This window comes from Narcine bancroftii, chromosome 6 (assembly GCF_036971445.1).
Source record: "Narcine bancroftii isolate sNarBan1 chromosome 6, sNarBan1.hap1, whole genome shotgun sequence".
NCBI classification, from domain to species: domain Eukaryota; kingdom Metazoa; phylum Chordata; class Chondrichthyes; order Torpediniformes; family Narcinidae; genus Narcine; species Narcine bancroftii.
In genome coordinates, this window is record NC_091474.1 from 143,714,403 (window position 1) to 143,739,475 (window position 25,073).

Here is a 25,073-nt window from a genome sequence, read left to right on the forward strand (position 1 = left end):
CGTTACTGTTAGGTCTGGACTTCCTGAGTCACCTTAAAAGCATGACCTTAGAGTTTTCTGGTCTCCTTCCCCTGGTAACGGTTTAGGTCAGAGGGCCCTCAAAATCAGGATCCACTTGCAGCCTCTCTACACTGAACATTGACCCTCTCCCTCTATTCCCAAACCTGTCTGCCGACTGTAAGCCCATCGCCACCAAGAGCAGGAGATACAGCGTGGCAGACAGGGAGTTCATAAAGATGGAGACCCAGTGTCTGCTGGAGGAGGGGATCATCGAGCCCAGCACCAACCTGTGGAGAGTACAAGTGGTGGTAGTAAAGGGGAAAAACAAGTCCAGGTTAATAATTGACTATAGCTATTAACTATTAACCAATACAAACTTCTGGACGCATACCCCCTCCCTCGCATTTCGGATATGGTAAATGATATTGGGTCTATTCGACCTTTGATCTGAAAGCTGCCTATCACCAGCTCTCAATGTATTCTGAGGATTGCCAGATGGTCCAGATGGTCCCTTTTGGTATTATCAACAGGGTATTTATCCAGCACCAGATGGACAGAATGGTGAACAAGTATGGGTTGAAGGATACCTTCCCCTACCTTGACAATGTCACCATCTGTGGCCACACCATGGAAGACCATGACGCCAATCTCCAGAGCTTTCTCCATGCGGCGCGAGACCTGAATCTCACTTATAACTCTGACAAGTATGTATTCAGGACTATATGTCTGGCTATCTTTGGCTACGTGATAGAGAATGCCGTCATTGGCCCGGATCCCGATAGAATGCACCCCCTGTAAGAGCTCACCCTCCCTGGGATCACAAAAGCTTTGAGGAGATACCTGGGGTTTTTCTCATATTACGCCCAGTGGGTCCCTCAATATGCCAACAAGGTTCACCCACTCTTAAAAGCCACTACTTTCCCCATCTTGGCTGAAGCCCAGATGGCTTTCAATGACCTCCAAAGTCACATTGCGAAAGCCGCCATACACGTGGTGGACGAGAATGTACCATTCCAAGTGGAAAGTGATGCTTCGGATGTAGCCCTGGCCACTACCCTCAATCAGGCGGGCAAGCCAGTTGCCTTTTTTTCTCACGAACGTTATAAGGCCATGAGCTCTGGAATCCGTCAGTGGAAAAGGAGGCTCAGGCCATTGCAGAAGCCATAAAGCACTGGAGGCACTACCTGGCTGGTAGAAGATTTGCACTCCTCACGGACCAGCACTCTGTCGCATTCATGTTCAGCAGCACCAAGAGGTGCAAAATCAAGAATGACAAAATTGCTAGGTGGAGGATCGAACTCTCCACCTACACTTTTGACATCACCTACTGGTCAGGGATCCTTAATGACCCTCCAGATACCTTGTCCAGGGGATACTGTGCCTCCACACACACCAGCCAACTGCGGACCAAACATAATGAGCTCTGCCATCCAGGGGTCACCCTCATGGCTCATTTTGTCAAGTCCTGCAATTTGTCCTACTTGGTAGAAGACGTCGGGTAGATGACCAGGTCATGCCAGGTCTGCATTGAGTGCCAGCCGCACTTTTATTGTCCCGTGAAAGCACACCTGATTAAGTCATCCAGGCACTTCGAACAGTTCAGCATCAATTTTAAGGGACCTCTCCCCTCCACGAACGAGAACATCTTTCTCTCGGTCATCGATGAGTACTCCCACTTCCCGTTCGCCATCCTGTGCTCAGACATGTCTGTCTGGTCTGTTATGAATGCCCTAGACTCTATTTTCACCTTGTTCGGGTATCCCGGCTATATTCATAGCAACAAGTGTTCATCCTTCATGAGCGACGAGCTGCGTTAGTACCTGCTAGTGAGGGGCATCCTGTCCAGCAAGATTACCAGCTACAACCCCTTGGGGAACAGGCAGATTGAAAAAGAGAATGCCACGATCTGGAAGGCTATCAAACTTGCCCTGAAGCAAAAAGGCCTTCCAGACTCTTGTTGGTAGGATGTCCTCCCCATTGCGTTCTACTCCATTCGATCACCATTCTGTACTGCAACCATTGCTACTCCTCATGAGCTACTGTTCACGTTCGACAGAAGGTCGGTATCAGGGACTATCAGCCTGGCTTTCTAGTCCTAGTCTGTTCCTTAAGAAGCATGTGAGGAGAAGCAAGACTGCCCCCTGGTGGAGAGTGTGAAACTGCTTCATGCCAATCCCCTCGTAGGCCTACATGGAGTACCCAGATGGCAGGGAGAACACAGTCTCCATCAGGGACATGGCACCTGCCGAAATAGTGCCCCCTGAGATATCCAGCCCCCACTCAGGGTCTTGGGATCTGGTCCAGGAGGAGAGTGAACCCCCCTCCATCATTGAGCCCCAGCCCACTATTCCTCCATCACGGGGACCAGGACACCCAAGGAGCCCAAGTACCCCCATGCTAAGGCACTCCACCAGGATCTTCAGACCCTCGGACTGCCTAAATTTATAAATAGTGTATGTACTGTATATTTTTTTCTGTCTTCTGCCAGCTTCTTATCCCATGTTCTCTTCATCCACATGCACAATGTTCTGCAGGAAGGGGTGAATGCAATGAACTGGGATTCACCGGGAGAGTGCCATATTGATGACAGGCCCTGCCTCCCGGCTCCACCCCTGTTTACCCATCCATATATAAATCTGGTTTTTCCACCTAAACCCAGACCCCTCTGAAGCCTAATAGTGAACCCTACCCATTGTTGAAAGCTAATAAAAGTGTTTGTTCTCCCTCCAGTCACGTGAGAGGTTTTATTTAGGCTACACGCACTCCATTTACAGTGAAGCCTCGTTAGCACGCGATTCGTTAATCCACGGAATTACTTATAGCGCGGGGGTCTGTGGACCCCAAACACTGATTTTAGGATGCCAGACTAACCGTGGCTAACAGCCACAAACTCAAAAATGGGCTCTTATGACTCATTTACAAGATGTGTATGTTCATATGTGGAGTTACTTATTATAGGGTTTGTGTCACAGTATTCTGTTTTCCTGCTTCCTGAATCATGATGTTTATGCATCTGTTCCGCGACTCGGCTGTGGCGCGGTATGAAATCTTGGAACCCCAACTACCGCGTTCTAATGAGGTTTTACTGTATTTACTTGTGTTTCACTGAAAGCATTTCCCAAACCTGCAACCTTTTAACATCAAGGTCAAGGGCATGTACCATATGAATTTTCCCTCCAAGTTCACGAGTGGATGTTTTTCACTGGACCTTCGTTCTTGCTGCGATTAACCCATCCAGTGGCATAATGGCAGTGTAATCTTCTTCAAAAAAGATTACAGTGGTTCCAGTAAATGTTTCAACATTATCTTCTCAAGGACAGGTATGAATGTCCAAAACCTGAAAACTGTATCAGTTATTTTCTGTCTCAGAATTGTATCAGGATATATGATCTGTACAAAAGAGAGCATGCTACTTGAAGCTAAGTTTTAATGCACATAACTAAATATTTTAAATCTTTTTATTTAGGTTTTGTTTTGTCATTGCTTTTGGATACCTCACTGTGTGCCAAATTAGCAGGGCATACCTCTTTGATTACGGACGATATTCAGCTGATTTTACTGGGTAAGTGTGCTACTCTCACTTTATTTGAATCTGCATTAAATAAATTTTGAGGAATGAATAGTCACAACTGGAAGTTTTGCATATTTTTTGGTGAGCTTATTTTTTTCAGTTATTGTAATGTGAATCTATTTTCTAAGTTCAACAAAGCTTTCAGGCCCGTTTAGTAAAATATATTTGTTTTAATAGTTTCCACAAGATGCTGAATTTAGACTGCCCAGATTCCTTCAAATGATCCCAAACATAACAGCTAAACAATAGATTTAAAGGAGAAAGTCTACAGACTCTGAGATTGTAGTGCAATACAAGGAAGGAACTCAGCAGGTCACGCAACATCCATAGGAAGTAAAATGAAATGTATGTTTCGGGCGTGAACCTTTCATCAAGGTGCGCACAAAGCTAGGCAGGAATAAAAAGGAGGGGAGAGGAAGGGGCTGGGGAAGGAGTACAGGCTCTAGATGGGAGGATAGAAGAGGATAAAAATGCTGAGAAGTGATAGTGGGAGGAGGTAGTTTTCTGAATGGAGAAGGAAGAGGAAAGGAGACAGAGGGGTAGGGAAAGAGAGAAATTCGGGGGAAGAGGTTTAACAAAAATTGGAAAAGTTGATGCTAATGCCATCTGGTTGGATAGTGCCCAGATGGACTATTAAATGTTGTTCCTCCAATTTGTGGGTATCTTCGATTTGGCATTCCATGAGACCATGGACCGACACGTTGGTGTGGGAACGGTGAATGGAACTGAAATGGTTGTCCACTGTTATTGCAGCGGGCAGAGCGAAGGTGCTCATTGAAACAATCTCCCAGTCTGCGCCCAGTCTCTCCGATGTGGAGGAGGCCACAACGGGAGCACCGGTTGAAGATGACCCCTGCAGATTCACAAGAGAAATGTTGCTTCACTTGGAAGGACAGTTTGGGGCACAAATGGTGATGAGGGAGGAGGTGTGGATGCAAGTGGAGCATTTCTTGCAGTCATAGGTGTAGATACCACGGGGGGGGGGTGATTAATGGGAAGGGATGAGTTGATGAGGGAGTGGTCACTGCAGAGTGAGAGAAGAGGGGAAGATGTGTCTGGTGATGGGATCATGTTGTAGGTGGAGGATAATATGTTGCATATGGAGGCTGGTGGAGTGATAAGTGAGAACAAGTGGAATCCAATCCTTATCATGGTTTGGAGTCAGGGCAGATGTGTGGGAAATATAGGAGATGCAGTTAAAGACTGAGTTTATGTAGTTAGCGGGAAGTTTATGTAGTTAGGAAGAAGCCACATTTTTTTTTTGAAGAAGGAGGATGTCTTAGATGTTCTGGAATGGAAGACCTCAGCTTGGGAGCAGGTGTGACAGAGGCAGAGGAATTGAAAGGAATCTTTCTTTGAAAGGAATAGAATCATTGCAGGTGAAAGGATGTGAAGATGTATAGTCAATATAATTATGGGTGCTACTGGTCTGGCAAGCCTTTGGATGAACGACGCCTATCTGGTGTAGGCTTCATGGTCAAGAACTCCATTGCCTCCAAACTCAAAAACCTCCCAACAGGCCACTCGGACCGGATCATGTCCATGCGACTCCCCCTTCAAAACAAGCGTCGCATCACCCTCATCAGTGTCTATGCTCCAACCCTCCAGGCGGAACAAGCAGAAAAGGACAAGTTCTACACTGACCTGAGCAACCTCATTCAACACACCCCTACAGCCGACAAGGTTGTCATCCTTGGCGACTTCAACGCTCGCGTCGGCAAAGACTCAGAAACCTGGCCAGGAATCCTGGGCAAGCATGGTGTCGGCAAGTGCAACGACAATGGGCGCCTCCTGTTGGAGCTCTGCGCAGAACAGCGCTTGTCATTACAAACACCCTTTTTCAGCAGAGGGACAGCCTGAAGACTACCTGGATGCATCCCCGATCCAAACACTGGCACCTCCTGGACTACGTCCTGGTGCGAGAAAGAGACAAACGAGATGTGCTCCACACCAGGGTCATGCCCAGCGCAGAATGCCACACTGACCACCAGCTGGTTCGCTGCAAGCTCAACCTTCACTTCAAGCCAAAGCCCAGGAACAGTAAAGCCCCCAGAAAGAGGTTCAATGTTGGAAACCTGCAGTCAGACGAAGTGAGAGGAAACTTCCAAGCAAACCTCAAAGCAAAGCTCGAGAATGCAATCCGCCTCACGGACTCGTCCCCTGAAACCCTCTGGGATCAGCTGAAGACTATCATACTGCAATCCACTGAAGAGGTACTGGGCTTCTCCTCCAGGAAAAACAAGGACTGGTTCGACGATAACAGCCAGGAAATCCAGGAGCTGCTGGCAAAGAAGGGAGCTGCCCACCAGGCTCACCTTACAAAACCGTCCTGTCCAGAGAAGAAACAAGCCTTCCGTCGCACATGCAGCCATCTTCAGCGCAAACTCCGGGAGATCCAAAATGAGTGGTGGACTAGCCTCGCCAAGCGAACCCAGCTCAGCGCGGACATTGGCGACTTCAGGGGTTTTTACGAGGCTCTAAAGGCTGCGTACGGCCCCTCACCCCAAGTCCAAAGCCCGCTGCGCAGCTCAGACGGCAAAGTCCTCCTCAATGACAAGATCTCCATCCTCAACCGATGGTCAGAACACTTCCAATCTCTTTTCAGTGCCAACCGCTCAGTCCAAGATTCCACCCTGCTCCAGCTCCTTCAACAGCCCCTAAGGCTAGAGCTGGATGAAGTCCTCACCTGGGATGAGACATATAAGGCAATTGAACAACTGAAAGGTGGCAAAGCAGCAGGTATGGATGGAATCCCCCCAGAGGTCTGGAAGGCTGGCTGCAAAACTCTGCATGTCAAACTGCATGAGTTTTTCCAGCTTTGTGGGGACCAAGGAAAACTGCCTCAGGACCTTCGTGATGCCATCATCATCACCCTGTACAAAAACAAAGGCGAGAAATCAGACTGCTCAAACTACAGGGGAATCACGCTGCTCTCCATTGCAGGCAAAATCTTCACTAGGATTCTCCTAAATAGAATAATACCTAGTGTCGCCGAGAATATTCTCCCAGAATCACAGTGCGGCTTTCGCGCAAACAGAGGAACTACTGACATGGTCTTTGCCCTCAGACAGCTCCAAGAAAAGTGCAGAGAACAAAACAAAGGACTCTACATCACCTTTGTTGACCTCACCAAAGCCTTCGACACCATGAGCAGGAAAGGGCTTTGGCATCGGATGCCCCCCCAAGTTCCTCAACATGGTTATCCAACTGCACAAAAACCAACAAGGTAGGGTCAGATACAGCAATGAGCTCTCTGAATCCTTCTTCATTAACAATGGCGTGAAGCAAGGCTGCGTGCTCGCACCAACCCTCTTTTCAATCTTCTTCAGCATGATGCTGAACCAAGCCATGAAAGACCTCAACAATGAAGACGCTGTTTACATTCGGTACCGCACGGATGGCAGTCTCTTCAATCTGAGGCGCCTGCAAGCTCACACCAAGACACAAGAAAAACTTGTCCGTGAACTACTCTTTGCAGACGATGCCGCTTTAGTTGCCCATTCAGAGCCAGCTCTTCAGACCTTGACATCCTGTTTTGCGGAAACTGCCAAAATGTTTGGCCTGGAAGTCAGCCTGAAGAAAACTGAGGTCCTCCATCAGCCAGCTCCCCACCATGACTACCAGCCTCCCCACATCTCCATCGGGCACACAAAACTCAAAACGGTCAACCAGTTTACCTACCTCGGCTGCACCATTTCATCAGATGCAAGGATCGACAACGTGATAGACAACAGACTCGCCAAGGCAAATAGCGCCTTTGGAAGACTACACAAAAGAGTCTGGAAAAACAACCAACTGAAAAACCTCACAAAGATTAGTGTATACAGAGCCGTTGTCATACCCACACTCCTGTTTGGCTCCGAATCATAGGTCCTCTACCAGCATCACCTACGGCTCCTAGAACGCTTCCACCACCGTTGTCTCCGCTCCATCCTCAACATTCATTGGAGCGACTTCATCCCTAACATCGAAGTACTCGAGATGGCAGAGGCCGACAGCATCGAGTCCACGCTGCTGAAGATCCAGCTGCGCTGGGTGGGTCACGTCTCCAGAATGGAGGACCATCGCCTTCCCAAGATCGTGTTATATGGCGAGCTCTCCACTGGCCACCGTGACAGAGGTGCACCAAAGAAGAGGTACAAGGACTGCCTAAAGAAATCTCTTGGTGCCTGCCACATTGACCACCGCCAGTGGGCTGATATCGCCTCAAACCGTACATCTTGGCGCCTCACAGTTCGGCGGGCAGCAACCTCCTTTGAAGAGGACCGCAGAGCCCACCTCACTGACAAAAGACAAAGGAGGAAAAACCCAACACCCAACCCCAACCAACCAATTTTCCCTTGCAACCGCTGCAACCGTGTCTGCCTGTCCCGCATCGGACTTGTCAGCCACAAACGAGCCTGCAGCTGACGTGGACATTTACCCCCTCCATAAATCTTTGTCCGCGAAGCCAAGCCAAAGAAAGAAGAGAAGATATCTGGAGAGCTCTTCTCCTTAGCTAGTCTGATCAAGAAAGGGGAGAATGTGGCCAGAGATGGACTAAGTGAATTTGAGGTTGGGGTGAAGTTGGCAGAAAAGTGGATAAAGTAGAATTTATTTGTTTTCAGTAGCATGCAAACATTACTATTTTAACCGCATATATTCATAGTACAGGTTAAAGTACTTGTTCATGAAGTAAATATACATTCATTAAACAAGAATAGTAGCCAATCAGTATGATCAGTCATGTACAAAACTAACTTTTGCATTTTTTTCAGTAAATGAAAAAAATTAAGTACATTTACAAAACTGATGTTTCCCTTGGTGGGTGAATCCAGGACAGAAGGGCATGGTCTTGGAATTAGAAGGTGCCCATTTAAAACAGATGAGGAGGAATTTCTTTAGCCAGAGGGTCGTGGATTTGTGGAATTCGTGGCCACATGCAGCTGTGGTGGCCGGATCATTGCGGGAGTTTAAGGGGGAGATTGATGAATATCTAATTAGTCAAGGTACCAAAGGAAATGAGGAAAAGGCCGGAACTTGGAACTTGATGTGGATTTGCAGATCAGACTTGATGGGCCAAATTCCTTTTTCCTGTGATCTTGTGAAAATTGAAAATCTACTTTTATGTTATCTTGCAGTCACCGATCAGAAATCGAGCCCATCTCTCCTGGATTCCCAATTAATCACACGTGCTAAATGCTATATAGTTTTTGAGAATATTGTGATATCCAGCAAAGGGGGATTTGTAAATATACAGACTTTTCAGAGAAGAAAGGCCACTATTTTACATTATGCATCAACCACCAATTAAATTCTGAACTTTATTTTTAAGCAGCTGAACTAATTTATTTTTGTTCATCTGTTCTATTTTTGCTCTGCAGTTCAATGATGATAATAACACAGAAGATAACCAGCCTGGCTTTTGAAATTCATGATGGTATGCAAAGATCAAACATCTTCATATATGAGAAGCAATGCGAGTACACTGAATTGGGAACTCATTTAAAATTAGTTTAATATTGTAATTAAAAGGATTGGAGATTTATTTGTTATGGGTGGATATGACATGAAAGGATGTTATCAACCTGTGGTAATGACATAGTCAATTGTTCTAGGCATCCAGGGAAGCGAATATTCAAAATCCTGCCTCTGCAAAATTTAAAATATTCGAATAACAGTCTGCTGGAGGAACTCCGTGGGTGAAAAAGGAATGGTATGTAGTGGTAGCTAAACGGAGTGGGGATGAACGAGACCAGTGACCAGTGGGCTCGTTGGCACTCCAGTTGTTTGTAGAAACTTCCCGTGCTGCACCTTAAAAGGCCACGAGTAAGTCCTGCCCTTGCGCCGGAAACAACATCGTGACGTTATCCTGCATGCATGCAGACCCAACCTGTCTGGCAGAAAAGACAACCCAGCAGCACCACCTTGACACAGCTGCTCCGCTGCCACGACATACGGAGCCTGTTCACCTGCCGTCAGTGATGTGCACCACCACAGGTAAATATTTTTGGGCCAGAATCCTTTGCCAAGACTGACAGTGCAGAGAGGAGATCATTGGTATAATAAAGACGGTTGGGAGGGATTAGACAGAGGTAATCTACTGTCCCCTGTGTGTCCTCATGGTGTCCAAGCGTTTGGTTTTTTCACTTAACAATGGTTCATACACTTTTTTAAATTAAAAAAAAATATTCTTAATGGTACAGGAGTGTTGCTGGCAATGCTGGAATTTATTTCCAGCCATCATTCCTCCTTGATTCAGAGGCAATTAAATATCAACCGTACTTTACGACTTTTCTATAATGGTTCAATATCTAACATTTATGATATATTGTTGTGAATAAGAGAGGTTCCCTCAGATAAAATTTTAAAAAGCCTGGGAACAGGAACTACAGCTTTTCATTTCTGAAGAAATTTGGAATATAATTTTCAAATTGGTTAATACCTCTTCTTCATGCGCCCGCCACTCTCTCCTACAATTTAAAGTAGTCCATTGGAACTTGCATGTCCAAAGTCAAACTATCTCATTTTTAAGCAGATGTATCTCCTCATTGTGATAAATGCAACAATGGAGATGCTGATTAATTCTATGTTCTGTACATTTCAAAATTCAGAGAAGTATTTTAAAAATTTTCTGTACTTTTTAAAGTTAGTTTTAAACCTAATACCTTATCTGCTTTATTTGGTATTGTTGGAGAAAGTGACATAATTTTAACGGAATCTGAACTGCTTGTATTAGCTTTTATTTCTCTTATGGCTAGGTGGGCGATGTTGCTCAGATGGAGGGACGTTACCCCATCTGATTGTGTTCAGTGGCTACATGACGTCATGTCATGTTTAAACTTAGAGAAGATTAGAATCTCAATTTCTGATTTGAATATAAATTTTTAAACACTGTTGGACCCTTTTCGAGTTACTTTTATAATCTTTGGTTTGTTATAAAGGTTGAAGTGTTGATTAATGAGGTAATTTATCACCTCTGTTAAGGTTTCGATCTTTTGGCCAAACAGTTTCTTTCTTGGTAGTGGATTTATATCTTTCTTTTTTTAATTGCAAAATATCAATCTGTTTGATTAAAATGCAGGGTACCTTGGATGAAATGATATGATTTAAGTGTAATACATCTTTTTGACTTTTAATATATATCCAAATGTACTCTGTATTTTTGGATGTGAAATTTCAATGTTGATAAAAATATTGAAAAGAAAGAAAGGATCAACCATACTGCATCCCTGAGCTTGCATGTTGGTTAGCGCAGGTAGGGATGGCAAATTTCCTTCCCAGAAGGGCAATTCCAAATGGGTGGATTTTAGCATTAATCAGTCAGTTTCATGGTTACTGAAAATGAAATACACTTTTTAAATAGATTCTGCCTTTCTTGAATTGAATTTAAATTCTCCAGCTGCTGTCAGCATAGCCAAATTTGTTCCTCTGGATCAATGGTCCAGAATGCTGTTTACTTGTTCAGTAACTTACTGATATACAACTGTGGTGAGACTGCATCTAGAATATTACATACAGGACTGATCACTTTAGCTAAGAAAGGAGATTTGCACAAGAAGGAGTCCAATAAAGTTTCACCAGATGAACTTCCCATTTGAGGATTAAATTATAAAGCTTGTTTAAACAACCTCTCCAGACTTTAGGAGGATGACCAGTGAACTCTGGGTTAGTTACAGAATTCTTAAGAGGCTTAATAGGGTAGATGCAGAGATTCTCCCTCAAGATTGACAAAAGGCAAGGATCACAATCTCAAAATTGTGAGGACAAAGATGTGAAGAAATCTCTTCATGTAAAATAAAGAGCCTTAGGAATTGATTACAGAAGAAATTTGTCAAGGGTCATTCACAAAGTATATTCAAGACAAATATATTTTTTGGATATTAACAGAATAGGTGTGGGGAAAGTAGCATTGGGATAGATGGCTGCTATTTCATTAAATAGTGGAACAAGCACAATGGACCAGGTGGTCTTTTTTTTTGTAGTCTTAGATTTGTAGTTATTTTCTATTTGTTAGACTGCCTTCTGTACTGCACTTGGTGTTAATTATCCAAGTTCTGTGTCATAAGAAATCAATTAGTAATGTTAAAACTAAGTCTGTGCAAGTTTCTATTCAAGTTTTTCTATTTGTAAACTCCTCTGCTTGATTTATAAAGAAAATTGCTTGTGTAAACTTGTCACATTATAATTATACCTTTCAGCCAGGGACAAGCTGCAGTGCCACCATTCACAGAGGTTGTTATTACTTTGTCTTAAGTTTGCATAGGCCTTTCCATTGAAAGTAAATGTTGCAATTGCCATTTTATAATAAGAATTTTTTTTAAGGTGCATAGTAATTTATTACATTATAAATGGAGTAATCATAAGCATCTTGAAGTTTTGTCAAGATTGCACTTGTTCTTCCAACATGAAACATACAAGAGCTTCAATAGCTTTTTCCAGCACACCAATTTTATCAAATATATCTTGTCTTTAATATGTTTGTTTCTCAGATCAGCCTTTCAAAAAATGAATTGATTTCATTTGCAGTTTTGGTCATCAATACTTCTGCATGCGTAAAGCTAATTATTAATGATTCTTTGATTTCTCTTTTTAGAAAACATGATGGAGTATTTCCTAGTTCATTTATGCAACTCTTCCAAAATGATATGTAAAATTGATTTCATAATGCTTTATCAAGGCCACTGAAATTGTCATTCATTTTTTTGATAAGAATTCTTGCCAATATTTTTTAACTGATCAACAACCAATCAATCTAATTTTAGTGGATGTATACTGTTCTTTCTGATTTTCTTGATGACTGATTTTTAATGAACTTGAATAAAATGTGAAAATTAATTGAAGGCTGCATATCCATATAGTTTTTTTAAAGAAAAGCCTTGATTGGAGAATCTAAACAGAGGAATCGAGATCTGATTTAAGGCTGAGAAAAGTTTGGATTCTGATAAATGGGAATCTTTTGAATTTTCTACTTGAGTGAATCATGGATGTTGAGTCATTAAGTTCAAGGTGATGCAGATTTTTGGATTTCAGGCCCATTAACAGTTATGGGAATCTTTAAACAGCAGTGGAAATCAGGTCACCAAAGGTTTCAGTAAATATAGCAGCAGGCCAATTATTACATAAGTTTTAGATTTTTCTATCTTTTAACTTGTTCCAGACTACTTCTGCTCATGTTGCTACAATTCTCCCAGGAGAGCATCCTCTTTGCTTTTAGATATTGGTAAGCTTTTTGTAAGCCAATATTAAATTGCTGTTAGGCGCAGCATTATGATATGCCTTGAGCGAATTTATTTTAAAAGTTTTAAAAGATGCAGAACATTCATATTTGTCCCTGTTTTAAATTTAACAAATGAAATAGTATGAAGGACCTCAAAAGAAATTGAACTTCTTTTTTGTCTCCGACACCATCATTTTGGCTCAAGAATTTTGATCTTTGAGAGATAGCTCTGCTGAAGCATGAGGATTTCATTAAATCATTTACAATCTTGCTTGGTACCCCATTAGCTTCAATTTATTTAAAAAAAATGGTAAGCTGTCTGGTTCCAAGTTCAATAATCTAAAAACCTACTTGGCTTGGCTAGAGGGATGAGAAACCGTGAGCTGTGTTTTGCTTGGAATGGGGCTACCCTATTAATGTAATAGGCAAATCTATCCATTTCTTCAAATAATCTTCAATTTTTTTAAATAAAGGGCCATAATTAATTTTATATTTTTTAGATCTTTCTCAATTCTTATTCCCAAATAATTTATTCAATTTTTGGGCCAATTAAATTGCATATTTTGTTTACATTGTATATAATCACCTGTAGTAAGAGGCATGATTTCACTTTTTTACCAATTTATCTTGTAACCTGAAACTACTTCATGCTGTTCTAATCGGATATGTAATTTATCTGGTGAAGTTACCCGCTCTGTTAAGTATACAATCACATCGTCTGCGAATAAACTTATTTTGTGTTCCCTGTCACCTATTTTAAGACCTTTCAAGTCAAAATCTGTTCTGATTAATTTAACCAGTGGTTCTATTACTAATACAAACAAAGCTGGCGATAATGGACATCCCTGTCTTGTCGATCTTGTTCATTGAAAATAATCTGAAATTTGCCCATTCTTTACTACTCTAGCTATTGGTTCAATATATAACACTTTTGTCCAATTTATAAATGTTGATCCTAACCCAAATTTATCAATTATTTTTAAAAAGTCTCATTCGACTCTATCAAACGCTTTTTCTGCATCTAAAGCTACTGCAGTACCTAAATCATTTCTTTTTTTTGTGTTAAATGAATTAAACTCATTAACCTCGTAATATTATGTGCAGATTTGCTTTTTTAAAAAAAAATAAACCCAGTTTGATCCTTTAATTAATTTTGGTAAAACATTTTCCAATCTATTTGCCAACAATTTTGCTATTATCTAGTAATCTACATTTAATAAGGATGTCGGTCTATAGGAAAATGGCTTTAGTGGATCTCTACCCTTTTTTGGGATCAAAGTTATAATTGCTGTCTTAAAAGACTCTGGTGAATTTCCAGTCTCATTCATCTGTGTCAAAATAGTCATAAATAAAGGAATAAAAAATTCTTTAAATTCTTTATGAAATTCAGACGAGAATCCGTCCTCTCCAGGCGACTTATTATTCTGTAATGTAACTATCATTCATTCAACCACTTTTACCGTGAAAGGATTTTCCATTGTTCTTTGATCTTCCAAATTTAATTTGGGTAAATTTATTTGAGATCAAAAATTGATCCATCTCATTTTCATCTTGTAACAATTCTGATATATATAATTTCAAATAAAATTGCTTAAAATGATCATTTATTTCCTGAGGTTTAAAAGAAATAGAGTTTGATTTGACTCTAGATGTAATAATAATTTTAGATTCTTGTTCTTTTTCAACTGCCAGGCTAAGACTTTATGGGATCTTTCACTTAATTCATAATACTTCTGCTTAGTTTTCATAACCATCTTTTCTGTTCTATAGGTTTGTAGCGTGTTAGATTGAAGTTTCTTTTCATACAATATCCTTCTGATATTTGTCTTTGTCATTCTTTTTCTAAATTTGTTATTTCCCCTTCCAGTTTAATTTCACACATATAATCTTCCTTTATTTCAGAAGAATAACTTATTATCTGTCCAAGTATATGTGCCTTTATTTTATCCCATAGAACAAATTTATTAACAGTTGAATTAACATTAGTATCTAAAAATTGTTTTATTTGTCTTCTTGTAAATTAACAAAAATTTTTTCTTTCTAATAACATACTGTTAAATCTCCTTAGGTGGATAAATCTCTCAATTGTAATTGGGTAATGTACACACCAGAGGTTGTGGCTTACACAAGGTTTATTTTCTCTTTTCCTGCTGCTGTCCACCTCTAATATGACATTTATAAGGCACTGATAAGACATCTCTTGAAGTATTGTGAGCCGTTTTGGGCTCCTTATTTCAAGGGTTCAGAAGGATGATTCTTGGAATTAAAGGATTACCACATGAGGAGTGTTGAATCTTGGTCTGTACTTTGGAATTTGGGAAAATGAGGAGGGGGGGGCTCCTCATTGAAACATTTTGAATGTTAAAAGGGTAGATGTAGATAGGTTGTTTCCCATGATGGAAAGTCCAGGACAAGAGGGCACAACTTCTGGATTGAATGGTGTCTCCTTAGAACAGAGACTTCGAGGAATTTCTTGAGCCAGAGGTAAATCTGTGGAATTTGTTGCCACAAGCGGTTGTGGAGGCCAAGTCATTGTGTATCCAAGGCAGAGAATGATAAGTTATTGATTAGCCAGGGTATCAAAAGTGATGGGGAGAAGGATGGGCAGTGGGGTTGAGTGGCAAAATGGATCAGCTCATTATTAAATGGCAGACCAGGCTCAATGGACTGAATAGTCTATTTCTGCTCCAGTGTCTGATCCAAAACTCTATCTACTTGAACAACAAAATATGGAAGGACCCAGAGGTGTATGGAGAATACCAGAGTAAGTAAAATCCCTGTTATTGGAAATTCAAGCAACTGGCATAAAATAGAGTAAATAAAAAGTTAGAATAAATAAAATTTTAAATAAAAGTTTAAAATTGTGAAAGTAAGTGTTCTCTGAAGTAAGATAAACCTTTGAAGATGGGAGCAAATATTCAGTCAGCTGAGTGCCTTGGTCGAGCTTTGCTTGTACCAGCTGTTTGAATAAAAATGGAATTACCCAGGATAAAGAGCTTGCTCATTGCAGCTGGTTGAATAAAGTTGTGTTTGAATAAAAATGACATTGCCCAGGGTGAAGAGCTGGTTGATGCCACTTTGTTTCCTTACCTCTGCTTAGTAAAAGTCTTTATCTTTATTAGTATATTATTAAGTATATTAGTAAGGCTTTATCTGTAAATTTGGGGGGGCAGGGGGTGTTTGATGTTAATGTTCATCTTTTGGGTGACTCCGTGGAAGGGGACAAACATTTAGATGCAGTGACAGTTAAATGTTTTCAAAGAATGTGACTGAAAAAAGGTAAAATGCTTTAAGGTTTATATATTCATGCAAGTGAAGTTTGTTCAGTGTAAATACAATGTAGAATTTTTGTCTTTTAAACTGTTTATTCTTAATGCAGGTGTATTAGTTAGGTATTGTAAGAATAAGTCTCAAGCAACCAAAAAACTTGCTTATCCAGCATCTACCAATCCCCATAGGTGCCAGATACCAGGGACTTTACTATATATCTGTAGTACATAGAACATTGCAGCACAGTACAGGCCTTTTGACCCATGATGTTGTGCTGATCTTTCTATATCTAGCTGTAAAGAACTAAACCTTCCTAACTCCTAACCATTTATTTTTCTCTTATTATTCCAGCTTCTTCCACCACCCTTGGCAATGCATTCCAGGCACCCACAACTCTCTGTGTTTAGAAAAAAACTTGCCCCTGATGTCTCCCCTAAACTTTCCTCCCTTCACTTTGTACAGATGTCCTCTGGTGTTTGCTGATCCTACCCTGGGAAAAAGATGCTGGCTCTGTACCTTATCTATGTCTCAGAATTTGTAGACCTCTAAGTCACCTCTCATCCTTTTTTGCTTCAAAGAAAAATAATACCTAGCTCTGCTAATTTTGCCTCATAAGACATTTTTTCAGTCCAGGCAACATCCTGCAAGTCTCCTCTGCACCCCCCCCCCCCCCCGCTCCACTCCAACACCGTTTCCACATCCTTCCTGTAATGAGGTGACCAGAGCTGAATGCAATATTTTAAGTGTCATCTCATCAGAGATTTACAGGCTGCAACATTACCTCATGACTCCTGAACTCAGTCCCTCTAATTAATAAAGCCAAGCATACTACTGGCCTTCTTAACTATCTTCTCAACCTGTGCAGCAGGCTTGAGAGATCCATGGATTTGGATATTTTAAGCATGAGTCTTAAGCAACCAGAAAACTCACTTATCCGGTATCTTTTAATCTCCGTAGGTGCTGGATAGCAGAGGTTTTACTGTATATCTGGAGTACATATCGAGCTGAAAAGAACTAAACCTTCCTACCTCATAACTATCTATTTTTCTCTTGTACTCCTATTATTTTAGCCTCCACCACCACCCCTGGCAATGCATTCCAGCCACCTGCAACTCTGTGTTTAGAAAAAACCTACCCCTGATGTCTGCCCTAAACTTTCCTCCGTTCACTTTGTATTGATGTCCTGGAGAGCTCCATGGATTTGGACCCCAAGGTCCCTCTGTTCTTCCACACTGTTAACTATCTTACCATATTTGTTCTGACATTTCCAATTGACCTAGCTTCAACAAATATTTCCTAGTCTGAGTGCTCTGGAGTCGTATTACTTTGAGAAATGTCATTAATGTTACCTCTGAATACTTCTATCTTGAGAGGCAGCAATAGTACTGTTAAAAAGGGTTAAGGAAAACATTTTAACTAAAATAGTGCTTCTACCCTATCATGTCATTTCATTTTTTTCTTAACCATTTATTCATGGATGCTCAAGAACTTTGTAAAAACAGAGCCCTTGGTATCTTGCATCTTAAGTTGATCTGATCATCCACATATTCCTTTCTACTGTCACTTGTGACCCTGCAAAAGCTGGCAAGGAGCTCTCTTGCCAATACTAATCCCATTTGCTCGTGAGGATTGCATCCTTCTGTTCCTTTCCTGTTTAAGTGCCTTTATAAATGTCTCAAATGTATTGATTCACACTGACTCCTGAAACTCTTGTGTGGAGAAACTATCTGCTCAAATCGCTTTAAACTTGTTCCACTCCCCTTAAAGCTCTGCCTTTTTTTACATGTGAACTCTTACCATGGGAAAAAGATCTGACTTACTACACTGTTTCTTTTGTCAGGACCTCTATCAGGTTCTCCCTCAATTTCTTTTGCTCAGGGAAAACAAACTGAGCCTATCAAATCTCCTTGTAATTCAAGTCTTCCAATCTAGGCAACAGACCTTTGAATCTCTTCTGTTTTCTCTCCAGCACAGATGCATCTTTCCAAATAATATAGTTACCTGAACATGAATACAATCCTCTAAGTGCAATCCAATCAGTGTTTAATTAAATTTCAACATGACATCCCTACTTTGATTTCCCGCACCCTTGCTTGTGATGCAAATATCCCATGTCTTCTTCATCTTCATATCTCCTGCATTACCACTTTCAGGAATTCTGGACGGTGCTCCCAAGGTCCCTCTGTTCATCATTATTCCTTTATTCCCTACCATATATTTTGTGTCCTACTCAGTTTTGACTTCCCAAAATGCATCACTATGTGCCTTGCTGGGATTAAATTTTATTTGCCAACACTTGGGGCTAGGAATTAGAGGGATGTGGTCTTAAAGTAGGCAAATGGTGTGGACAAATGGGGTAGAAGGGCTTGTTTCTATGCTGTAGAACTCTAATTTACCCAGCCTTCTATCTGGCCTCTATTCTGCTATAGCCTTAGGCAATCTTTCATATCATCTGCAAACTGCTAATCATACCTCCCACATTCACATTGAGTTGTTAATACATATTGCTAGCAGGTCATTTTATCAAGAGCTTCCAGATCATGCTATGACCTGCTTTCCACAACTAAGTGAATGTAGAAGTATTGATGTGCTTCCTTCCATTATTTAGAAAATTTCTTAAGCTCACTTTATTCTGTCGGGAATCTTATAATGTCTAAAGTTAAGCACAAACTAACTCTCTTAGAAGCTGTGATCTGTTTTTCATCCATAAGTCCCAATTAAGAAAAGTACAAAACATTTGTTTTATCAATGCAATTCAAAGCTGGTGAAAGAAGAATCTTCCTTCTCTTTAAGCTCCTTCGACAATTTGCTTTCTCACCACATCAGAAACATTGCACTCAACAACTTCACATAACGTTTTGTGGTTGTTTTGGTTCATATTTATCTATCACCTTCTAAACCCATAATTATACTAAACTTCACATTGCAATTACTAATTTTCTCATGACTGTGCTTAAAGTATATAATCTAGAATACTGAAGTTATTTTATTCATGCTTAGGGGAAAAACATCCATTATATTTAAATCATTAATTTATAATGTGCCCCAAAGGAACAATTAATTTTGAGTTAAGTGCTAACTTTATTAATCAACCTAAACTTTAAATGAGACTGCCCTTGGTATAGCTCTTCAAACATCATCTGGGGCTTAAAATTGCACCCTTCTTGAGAAATTACTAATTTCATACACATTTGCCTCCATAATATTTGTTCTTATGATGGAACACCTTTTGACTTGTGAATTTTGTTCAGAAATACAATATATATTTGTTACAATATATGACAGATACAAACTTGCAAAGAGACTATTTTGGAATTGAGTTCAGGATTACTGAATCTGAGCTACTTGCCCCAAATTGCATATTGACCATATCGCACTTTTCTTAAAGCTTTCCGAGTTTGATTATCAGAATCATTTTGATCGTGTCTAAAACAAAGGAATGTTCTGACTACTGAAGAGTATTTGTGAGTCGAATACAACATTTTTAAGTTATGTCAGTGAAGGAGATTGCCTTTATAAGAATTTCTCATTCTGAACAGCTCTCTTGCATAGTCTGGAAGAATCCCTTTGGCATTTGTCTTTCGGATCCGTTAAGGCAAAAAAAAGTAATTTGCTTCGCCCTGCAAAAGTTTCCAGTGATGTGAATGTTATTTATACAGAGAAAATGTGATTGGATGCTGTGGGTTAAAGACAAAATAAAGTGTTTTTTTTGGAACCTGTCATTTGCCTACCTGAGCTAGTCCCTTACTTTGGAAGGTTATAGTCTTGAAAAATGATTTGTACTTCACAGTGTAATTTTTCATGTACATAGCTAAACAAGTGTTATTAATTTTATTGAACTAAATATATATTTAAAATGAAAATAGTTGGGTGATAACATGCCTTCTGTAGTTTTCCATATAGGCCCACAGAAGATCAAAGCAGAGGGATAATATGAACTTTTTGGGATAGTTCTGAAAATTGTGGTAACTGTCATAATTAGATACTAATTTCTGTGCTTAGATTAAACATTGGCTGTATTTATGTAGCATATGCTGTATCTTCAATATGTATGCATGATGTGCTGGTTGTTGGTGCATGCAAGAATGGAATGGTGCATGAATTCCTTCAGCTCTATGGATAGCTGGAAAAGAATGATGGCAAATGAAGTCACTTCAATTGTCTTCTCTTCTTTGGCTTGGCTTCGCGGACGAAGATTGTACTTAACATAGAAATATTCTCTGGCACTTTGTAAATGAAATCATACTGGGTTAATGGGACATTGAAGCTTGCATGAGAACTGTCATTTAACTGCTGGCAACATTGCATGTCTATTCTAAACTGAAGGTAAGAAACAGAAGTTGGCAAAAAGATAGAACTTTGGGCGGCTTAGTTCATGTAAATAACTCAATTTAATCAACTGTACGATAAGTTGTTGCACATCAACTTTTTGCATAGGACATCTCTATTCTTAGAGAATCAATTTTGCCCACTTTTCTTGTTTATTTATGTGGACCTTTTACAATTTCTGAATGATGCTCTTCACTTTAAAACTAAGAACATGTTTTGCTAATGCAGCTCTTAAACAAAGGCTTCTGTGTGGTTAGATATTGAGACATTGTATTATTGCTACATGTGGGTGAAACTAAAATTGCACGTTCAAAGCAAATTGTCATTTGTTCAAATAGAAAACTGGCAATAAAAATAATCCTTCTACAACAGAAATGTATATATATAAATTTGGCATTGTCTTTTTTTTATTCATTTGTGAATTTTGATTAAGTTCAGGGGCCAATTATACTTTTTTAAAACACTTAAAAATCTTGTGCATCATTAATTGATGGATATTAATGAACGTGGATTGGATATTAATTGACTTTGCATTTCTGTGATTTGCACATGTTCGTAGCTTCTTAGTTGTCATGACACTGAGATTTTTGTATTGAGAATTTTGGCTCTCATTGAAATTTTTAGGACATTTACAATTATGCCACTGATGGAGTTTATCATGATATATCTTCAGTTGCTTTTTAAAACCATTCATTTGTCAAATTTAGGGTTAACAAGAAAGATAATTGTCTATGGCAGAAATATTGATAATTGGTGGTCATTCATATAAATTAATCAGTTAGAGGATTAAAGGTGATTTGGAAAAAAAACACTTGTTTGGACGTCACTACCTAACAGAGTAGTGGAAGACGATAGCATTACAGCATTTGAAAGATACCATAATGAGTACAGTATATGAAAATATGAAGTTGTGTGTCATGACCTAAGAAATAGGAGCGACCCAAATGTATCATGTATGTAAAAGATCAATAGGCCTTCTGTGTCGCAAAGTCTTATGATGGAAGATTAATTGAAGTTGTCCAAAAACATGTTTTTAAGATCTATTATTGTGTGATTTTTGGAATCGATTAATGTTTGTGTTTATTACTTTGGACTGCTGGCAAGCGGTTAAAATAGTTCTTTGATGTTCTATCTTTTAAAATTTGATGGAATGGAAATTATATTTTGCATGGAATGATTAAACATTAATTCAGTTATTGAGATTAGCCAAATTCTGACTCTCTCTCTGGATTTTTCCAGAGCGGGTTAGGGCTCTGCTTTCCTCAGAGGATCAAAACCGAATCCATTCTTTATTTAGCTTTTTATCAAAATTTACTTTTTCTGTCTATACTGGTGTTAAAAACTAATTTACCAAGTTGCTGCCAATTGAACTGGGTTTTTTTGTTTCCGGATGATAAAACTGACTGGTGAAGCCAGATGGTAGATTAAAACAATCCTTGCCAACAGAATGATTTGTTATTTTGAGCAATGGATTAAATGTGCATTAAATTTCTAATCTCCCATTTGGCAATTAACGTGACATGCACTGGCTCCCTTTTGGAGCATTTAGTTCCTATTCCACAGTTCTATGTAGTAACATGTTACACAGACAAAGAAGCACCAAAGAATTTGGTTTCACCCCAACAGAGATATTCACTTTCTTCTGCCTACCCATTCTCTACTCCTCGACAGTTAACTAGTTTTTGCCTTTTCTCAGTGCTAATGAAGTGAGCTGGTTCTGAAACATTTCCTGTAGATGCTGCGCAGCATTTCTGGCATTTCCTATTTTAGTTCTGATTTCCAGCTCCTACGGTCTTTGATTTTCAAAGCAAATGTCTCTCTTTGCATCTCATCCACATTCATGTAGATTTTTGGATCCTCCCACAATCTGCAGACGTTTTAATTTGGGTAGCTCACTGAGTTTTGCAATCTGAGTTTAAAGGCATGAGTCCTTCTGCCAGAGACTAATTCAGTCAGCTGGATTCTACTGTATGAATTGACTACATGGCCACAGGGCTAGATGTAGATGGTTAAGCAAACTAACCTCGCTCCTACAATCTGACCAGGCATAGTGAGGCCTCAGCAGCAGGTAGTCCTTGGGAACCTCCTGTAAATATCCTATTTCATTCTCAGGACAACCTGACAGGCTATGCAGGAGGCAACTTGTGGAGGACACAGATGTTTACAATTGTAGTCAATAATTTCATTTAAAAAAATAAACATTAAAATGAAGAAACAATCAAAAACATTGTTTTAAAAATAAATTAAGGTATTAGTTTTGAAATGGGGAGGGAGGGGCATGAAGTGAGTACAAAGAAAAGAATTTGCCCAAAAATTGCATCCAAAATTTATCCTAAAGCAAATATCACTAAAGTAGACAATTCCATCATTGTCACGTTGCTGGTTTTGGGACTAGATGCTCTATGTCCCTCATAACTCCCATGAGTACATAAGACCATCAGTAGTAGGAACAAGGTGACGAGCAGATGTAGTAGTGCGCTTGCATAGGTTAGTTAAGCAGGCTCTTAAGTGAGATAGATATCAGATGCAGGAGGAAGAGAGTGAAAGCATCAAGATCACCTTTAAGGCAGTGAGCTAATGAAATGGTCAGAGGAGTTTGGCTGGGTGGTGTTTGGGGAGATGAAGAATGCAGGTTTGTGTCTGAAGAGGATAAACAGAGTCAACTCCATTTTATGTTGAAAGAAACAAGTGAGTGTATTCTTTAATTGGGTATAAACTGGGTAAATCAGTGCTGCTAGGAGTGGTGACCCCATGAGTTCACAGCACCTTCTAGTTTAAAATGGGTGAGGTTAAACCCCTTACAGGAGAAGTCAGGGAAGTCAACCTTGAGGTTCCCCCCAATTTTTTATCATAATGCACCAGCATAGTTCATGATCATCATCGCCCTTTTCTCTGCCCTCAGTGTGACAAGTCAGAAGACTAAATTCAATTTACTTGTGGTGGATCTTGAGGCAATTTGCCTGTGAAGTGGAGGATGTTTTAGTTGATCCAGACGATAATCTCTCATAGGATATCTTTAACGCTGCTAATCTGCAGCATTCTCATCTATCACGGGAGGCTCTTGCGGCAGAATTCTAGATGATGTCAGCCTAGGCAATAGGCAACCATCACAGATGGGACAGACTCCATTGAAGGGGATTTTTGGAAGCAGAGCTTCCACCATTGTTTACTTCATTGAGTTTAAGGACATTTGGTGAGTGCCTTTTGAGTATCCACACTCGATCATTTGGTAGATCATGCCGACCTTGTTATGTCCATGTGCTACATTGATGCCGTACATACAACTACTGCTGTCAATTTCACCACCATGGCTTGTGCATAGTACACCAATCCCGATCTTATTCTGTATCACCAGATCAACTCTGGTCTCCATCTACAAGATATGAGCTGGGATGAATTGGATAAAACATTGATCTGCTTTTTTTTTTTCCTTCCCCCCCCACCCCCCCCCCCCCCCCGCCCACCCCCACCACAGGAAGACCTAGGCCTTTTGTGCTGGTGTCAATGAGGCAGGAGATTTTTGAGTCTCTTCATAATCTATCACATCTTGGTAGAGGAGCATCAATCAAATTGATTACAGAATGTTTTACCTGGCCTCATGCTAAACAGGATATTGAATTATGGGCAGGGACCTGCTTGCCATGTCAAGGCTCTAAATTTTCCAGATACATGAAATCCAAGCAGGGGGATTTTGATGTTCCAGATTCCCATTTCCAGCATGTGCACCTGGGCTTGGTAGCCCACTTCTGCCTTCCTGGAGATATACTTATCTGTTCACGTGTAAGCACTGGTCTGCCAGGGGGTAGGAGGCCATTCCTAATACTGATATCTCTTGGGAGACTATCGCCTGGGCTTTTGTGGATCATTGGATTCCATCTTACATTGTACCGGGCACTACCACGGCAGACTGAGGCTCTCAGATCTAGTCACCATTGTTCCGAGCTCTCACTGATCTTTTAGACACTACCTGTATTCACACTATGGCCTATCATCCTCAGGCCAATGGCCTCGTTGAGTGTTTCCATCACCAATTGAAAATAGCATTGACAACAGGTTGCGATGTATTTATGTGGAGTGAATGTTAGCCCACGGTTCTCATTGGCATGCATACTGCTGTAAAGGCGGGTCTTGGATGTTCAGGAGCCGAGCTAGCATATGCCACCAAGCTGACCTTGCCCAGCTAGTTTGTGAATCCAAGTCCAGGGGCAATGCTCTATGATCTGGTGAGTTGATCCTCTTCGGGAAAACATGTGATTACTCAGACCTGCTCCTATTCGACATGTGTCACCTGCAGTGTATGTGCTGGACTATTTACAATGCTGTACTCATGTGTTCCTCCAGCATGATGCTGTTCGCAAACCACTTAAGCCTGTTTACCGCGCCACTTGAGTCTTTTGTTATTGACAGAAATGGGAAAGCTGACAATGTCTCCATTGACAGGTTGAAGCCAGCATTTATTGACAGTCCATGTTCTGCATCGGGGCCAGTCAGAGGACCAGTCACACCTCTCCAATCCGAGCATACATCGCATGTCTTGCAGTATTGTACAAGGTTGGGCTGGACTGTCTGCCCTCTGGATCATTACGTAACAGGACAGTTCCAATCAGTCACCTCCTTCCATGGCTCAGAGGCTGAGGGGGGCATAGGTTGATGTGGTCATGTACCTATCTGTGTCGGGAGCTGTCCCGGTTGCTGATGTTGATG

General features: G+C 40.6%; 1 protein-coding gene across 3 annotated transcripts in view; it reads left to right on the plus strand.

Moving 5' to 3' along the window:
* The window catches only part of LOC138736552 (lysophospholipid acyltransferase 2-like), a 194,295-nt gene that overhangs the window by 108,049 nt on the left and 61,173 nt on the right, over positions 1-25,073 (plus strand). For all 3 annotated transcript variants that reach the window (XM_069886236.1, XM_069886237.1, XM_069886238.1), the window contains 2 exons: positions 3,467-3,562; positions 8,935-8,990. In XM_069886236.1, coding sequence (XP_069742337.1) covers positions 3,467-3,562; positions 8,935-8,990 — 152 coding nt within the window. The remainder of the gene's footprint in view (positions 1-3,466; positions 3,563-8,934; positions 8,991-25,073) is intronic.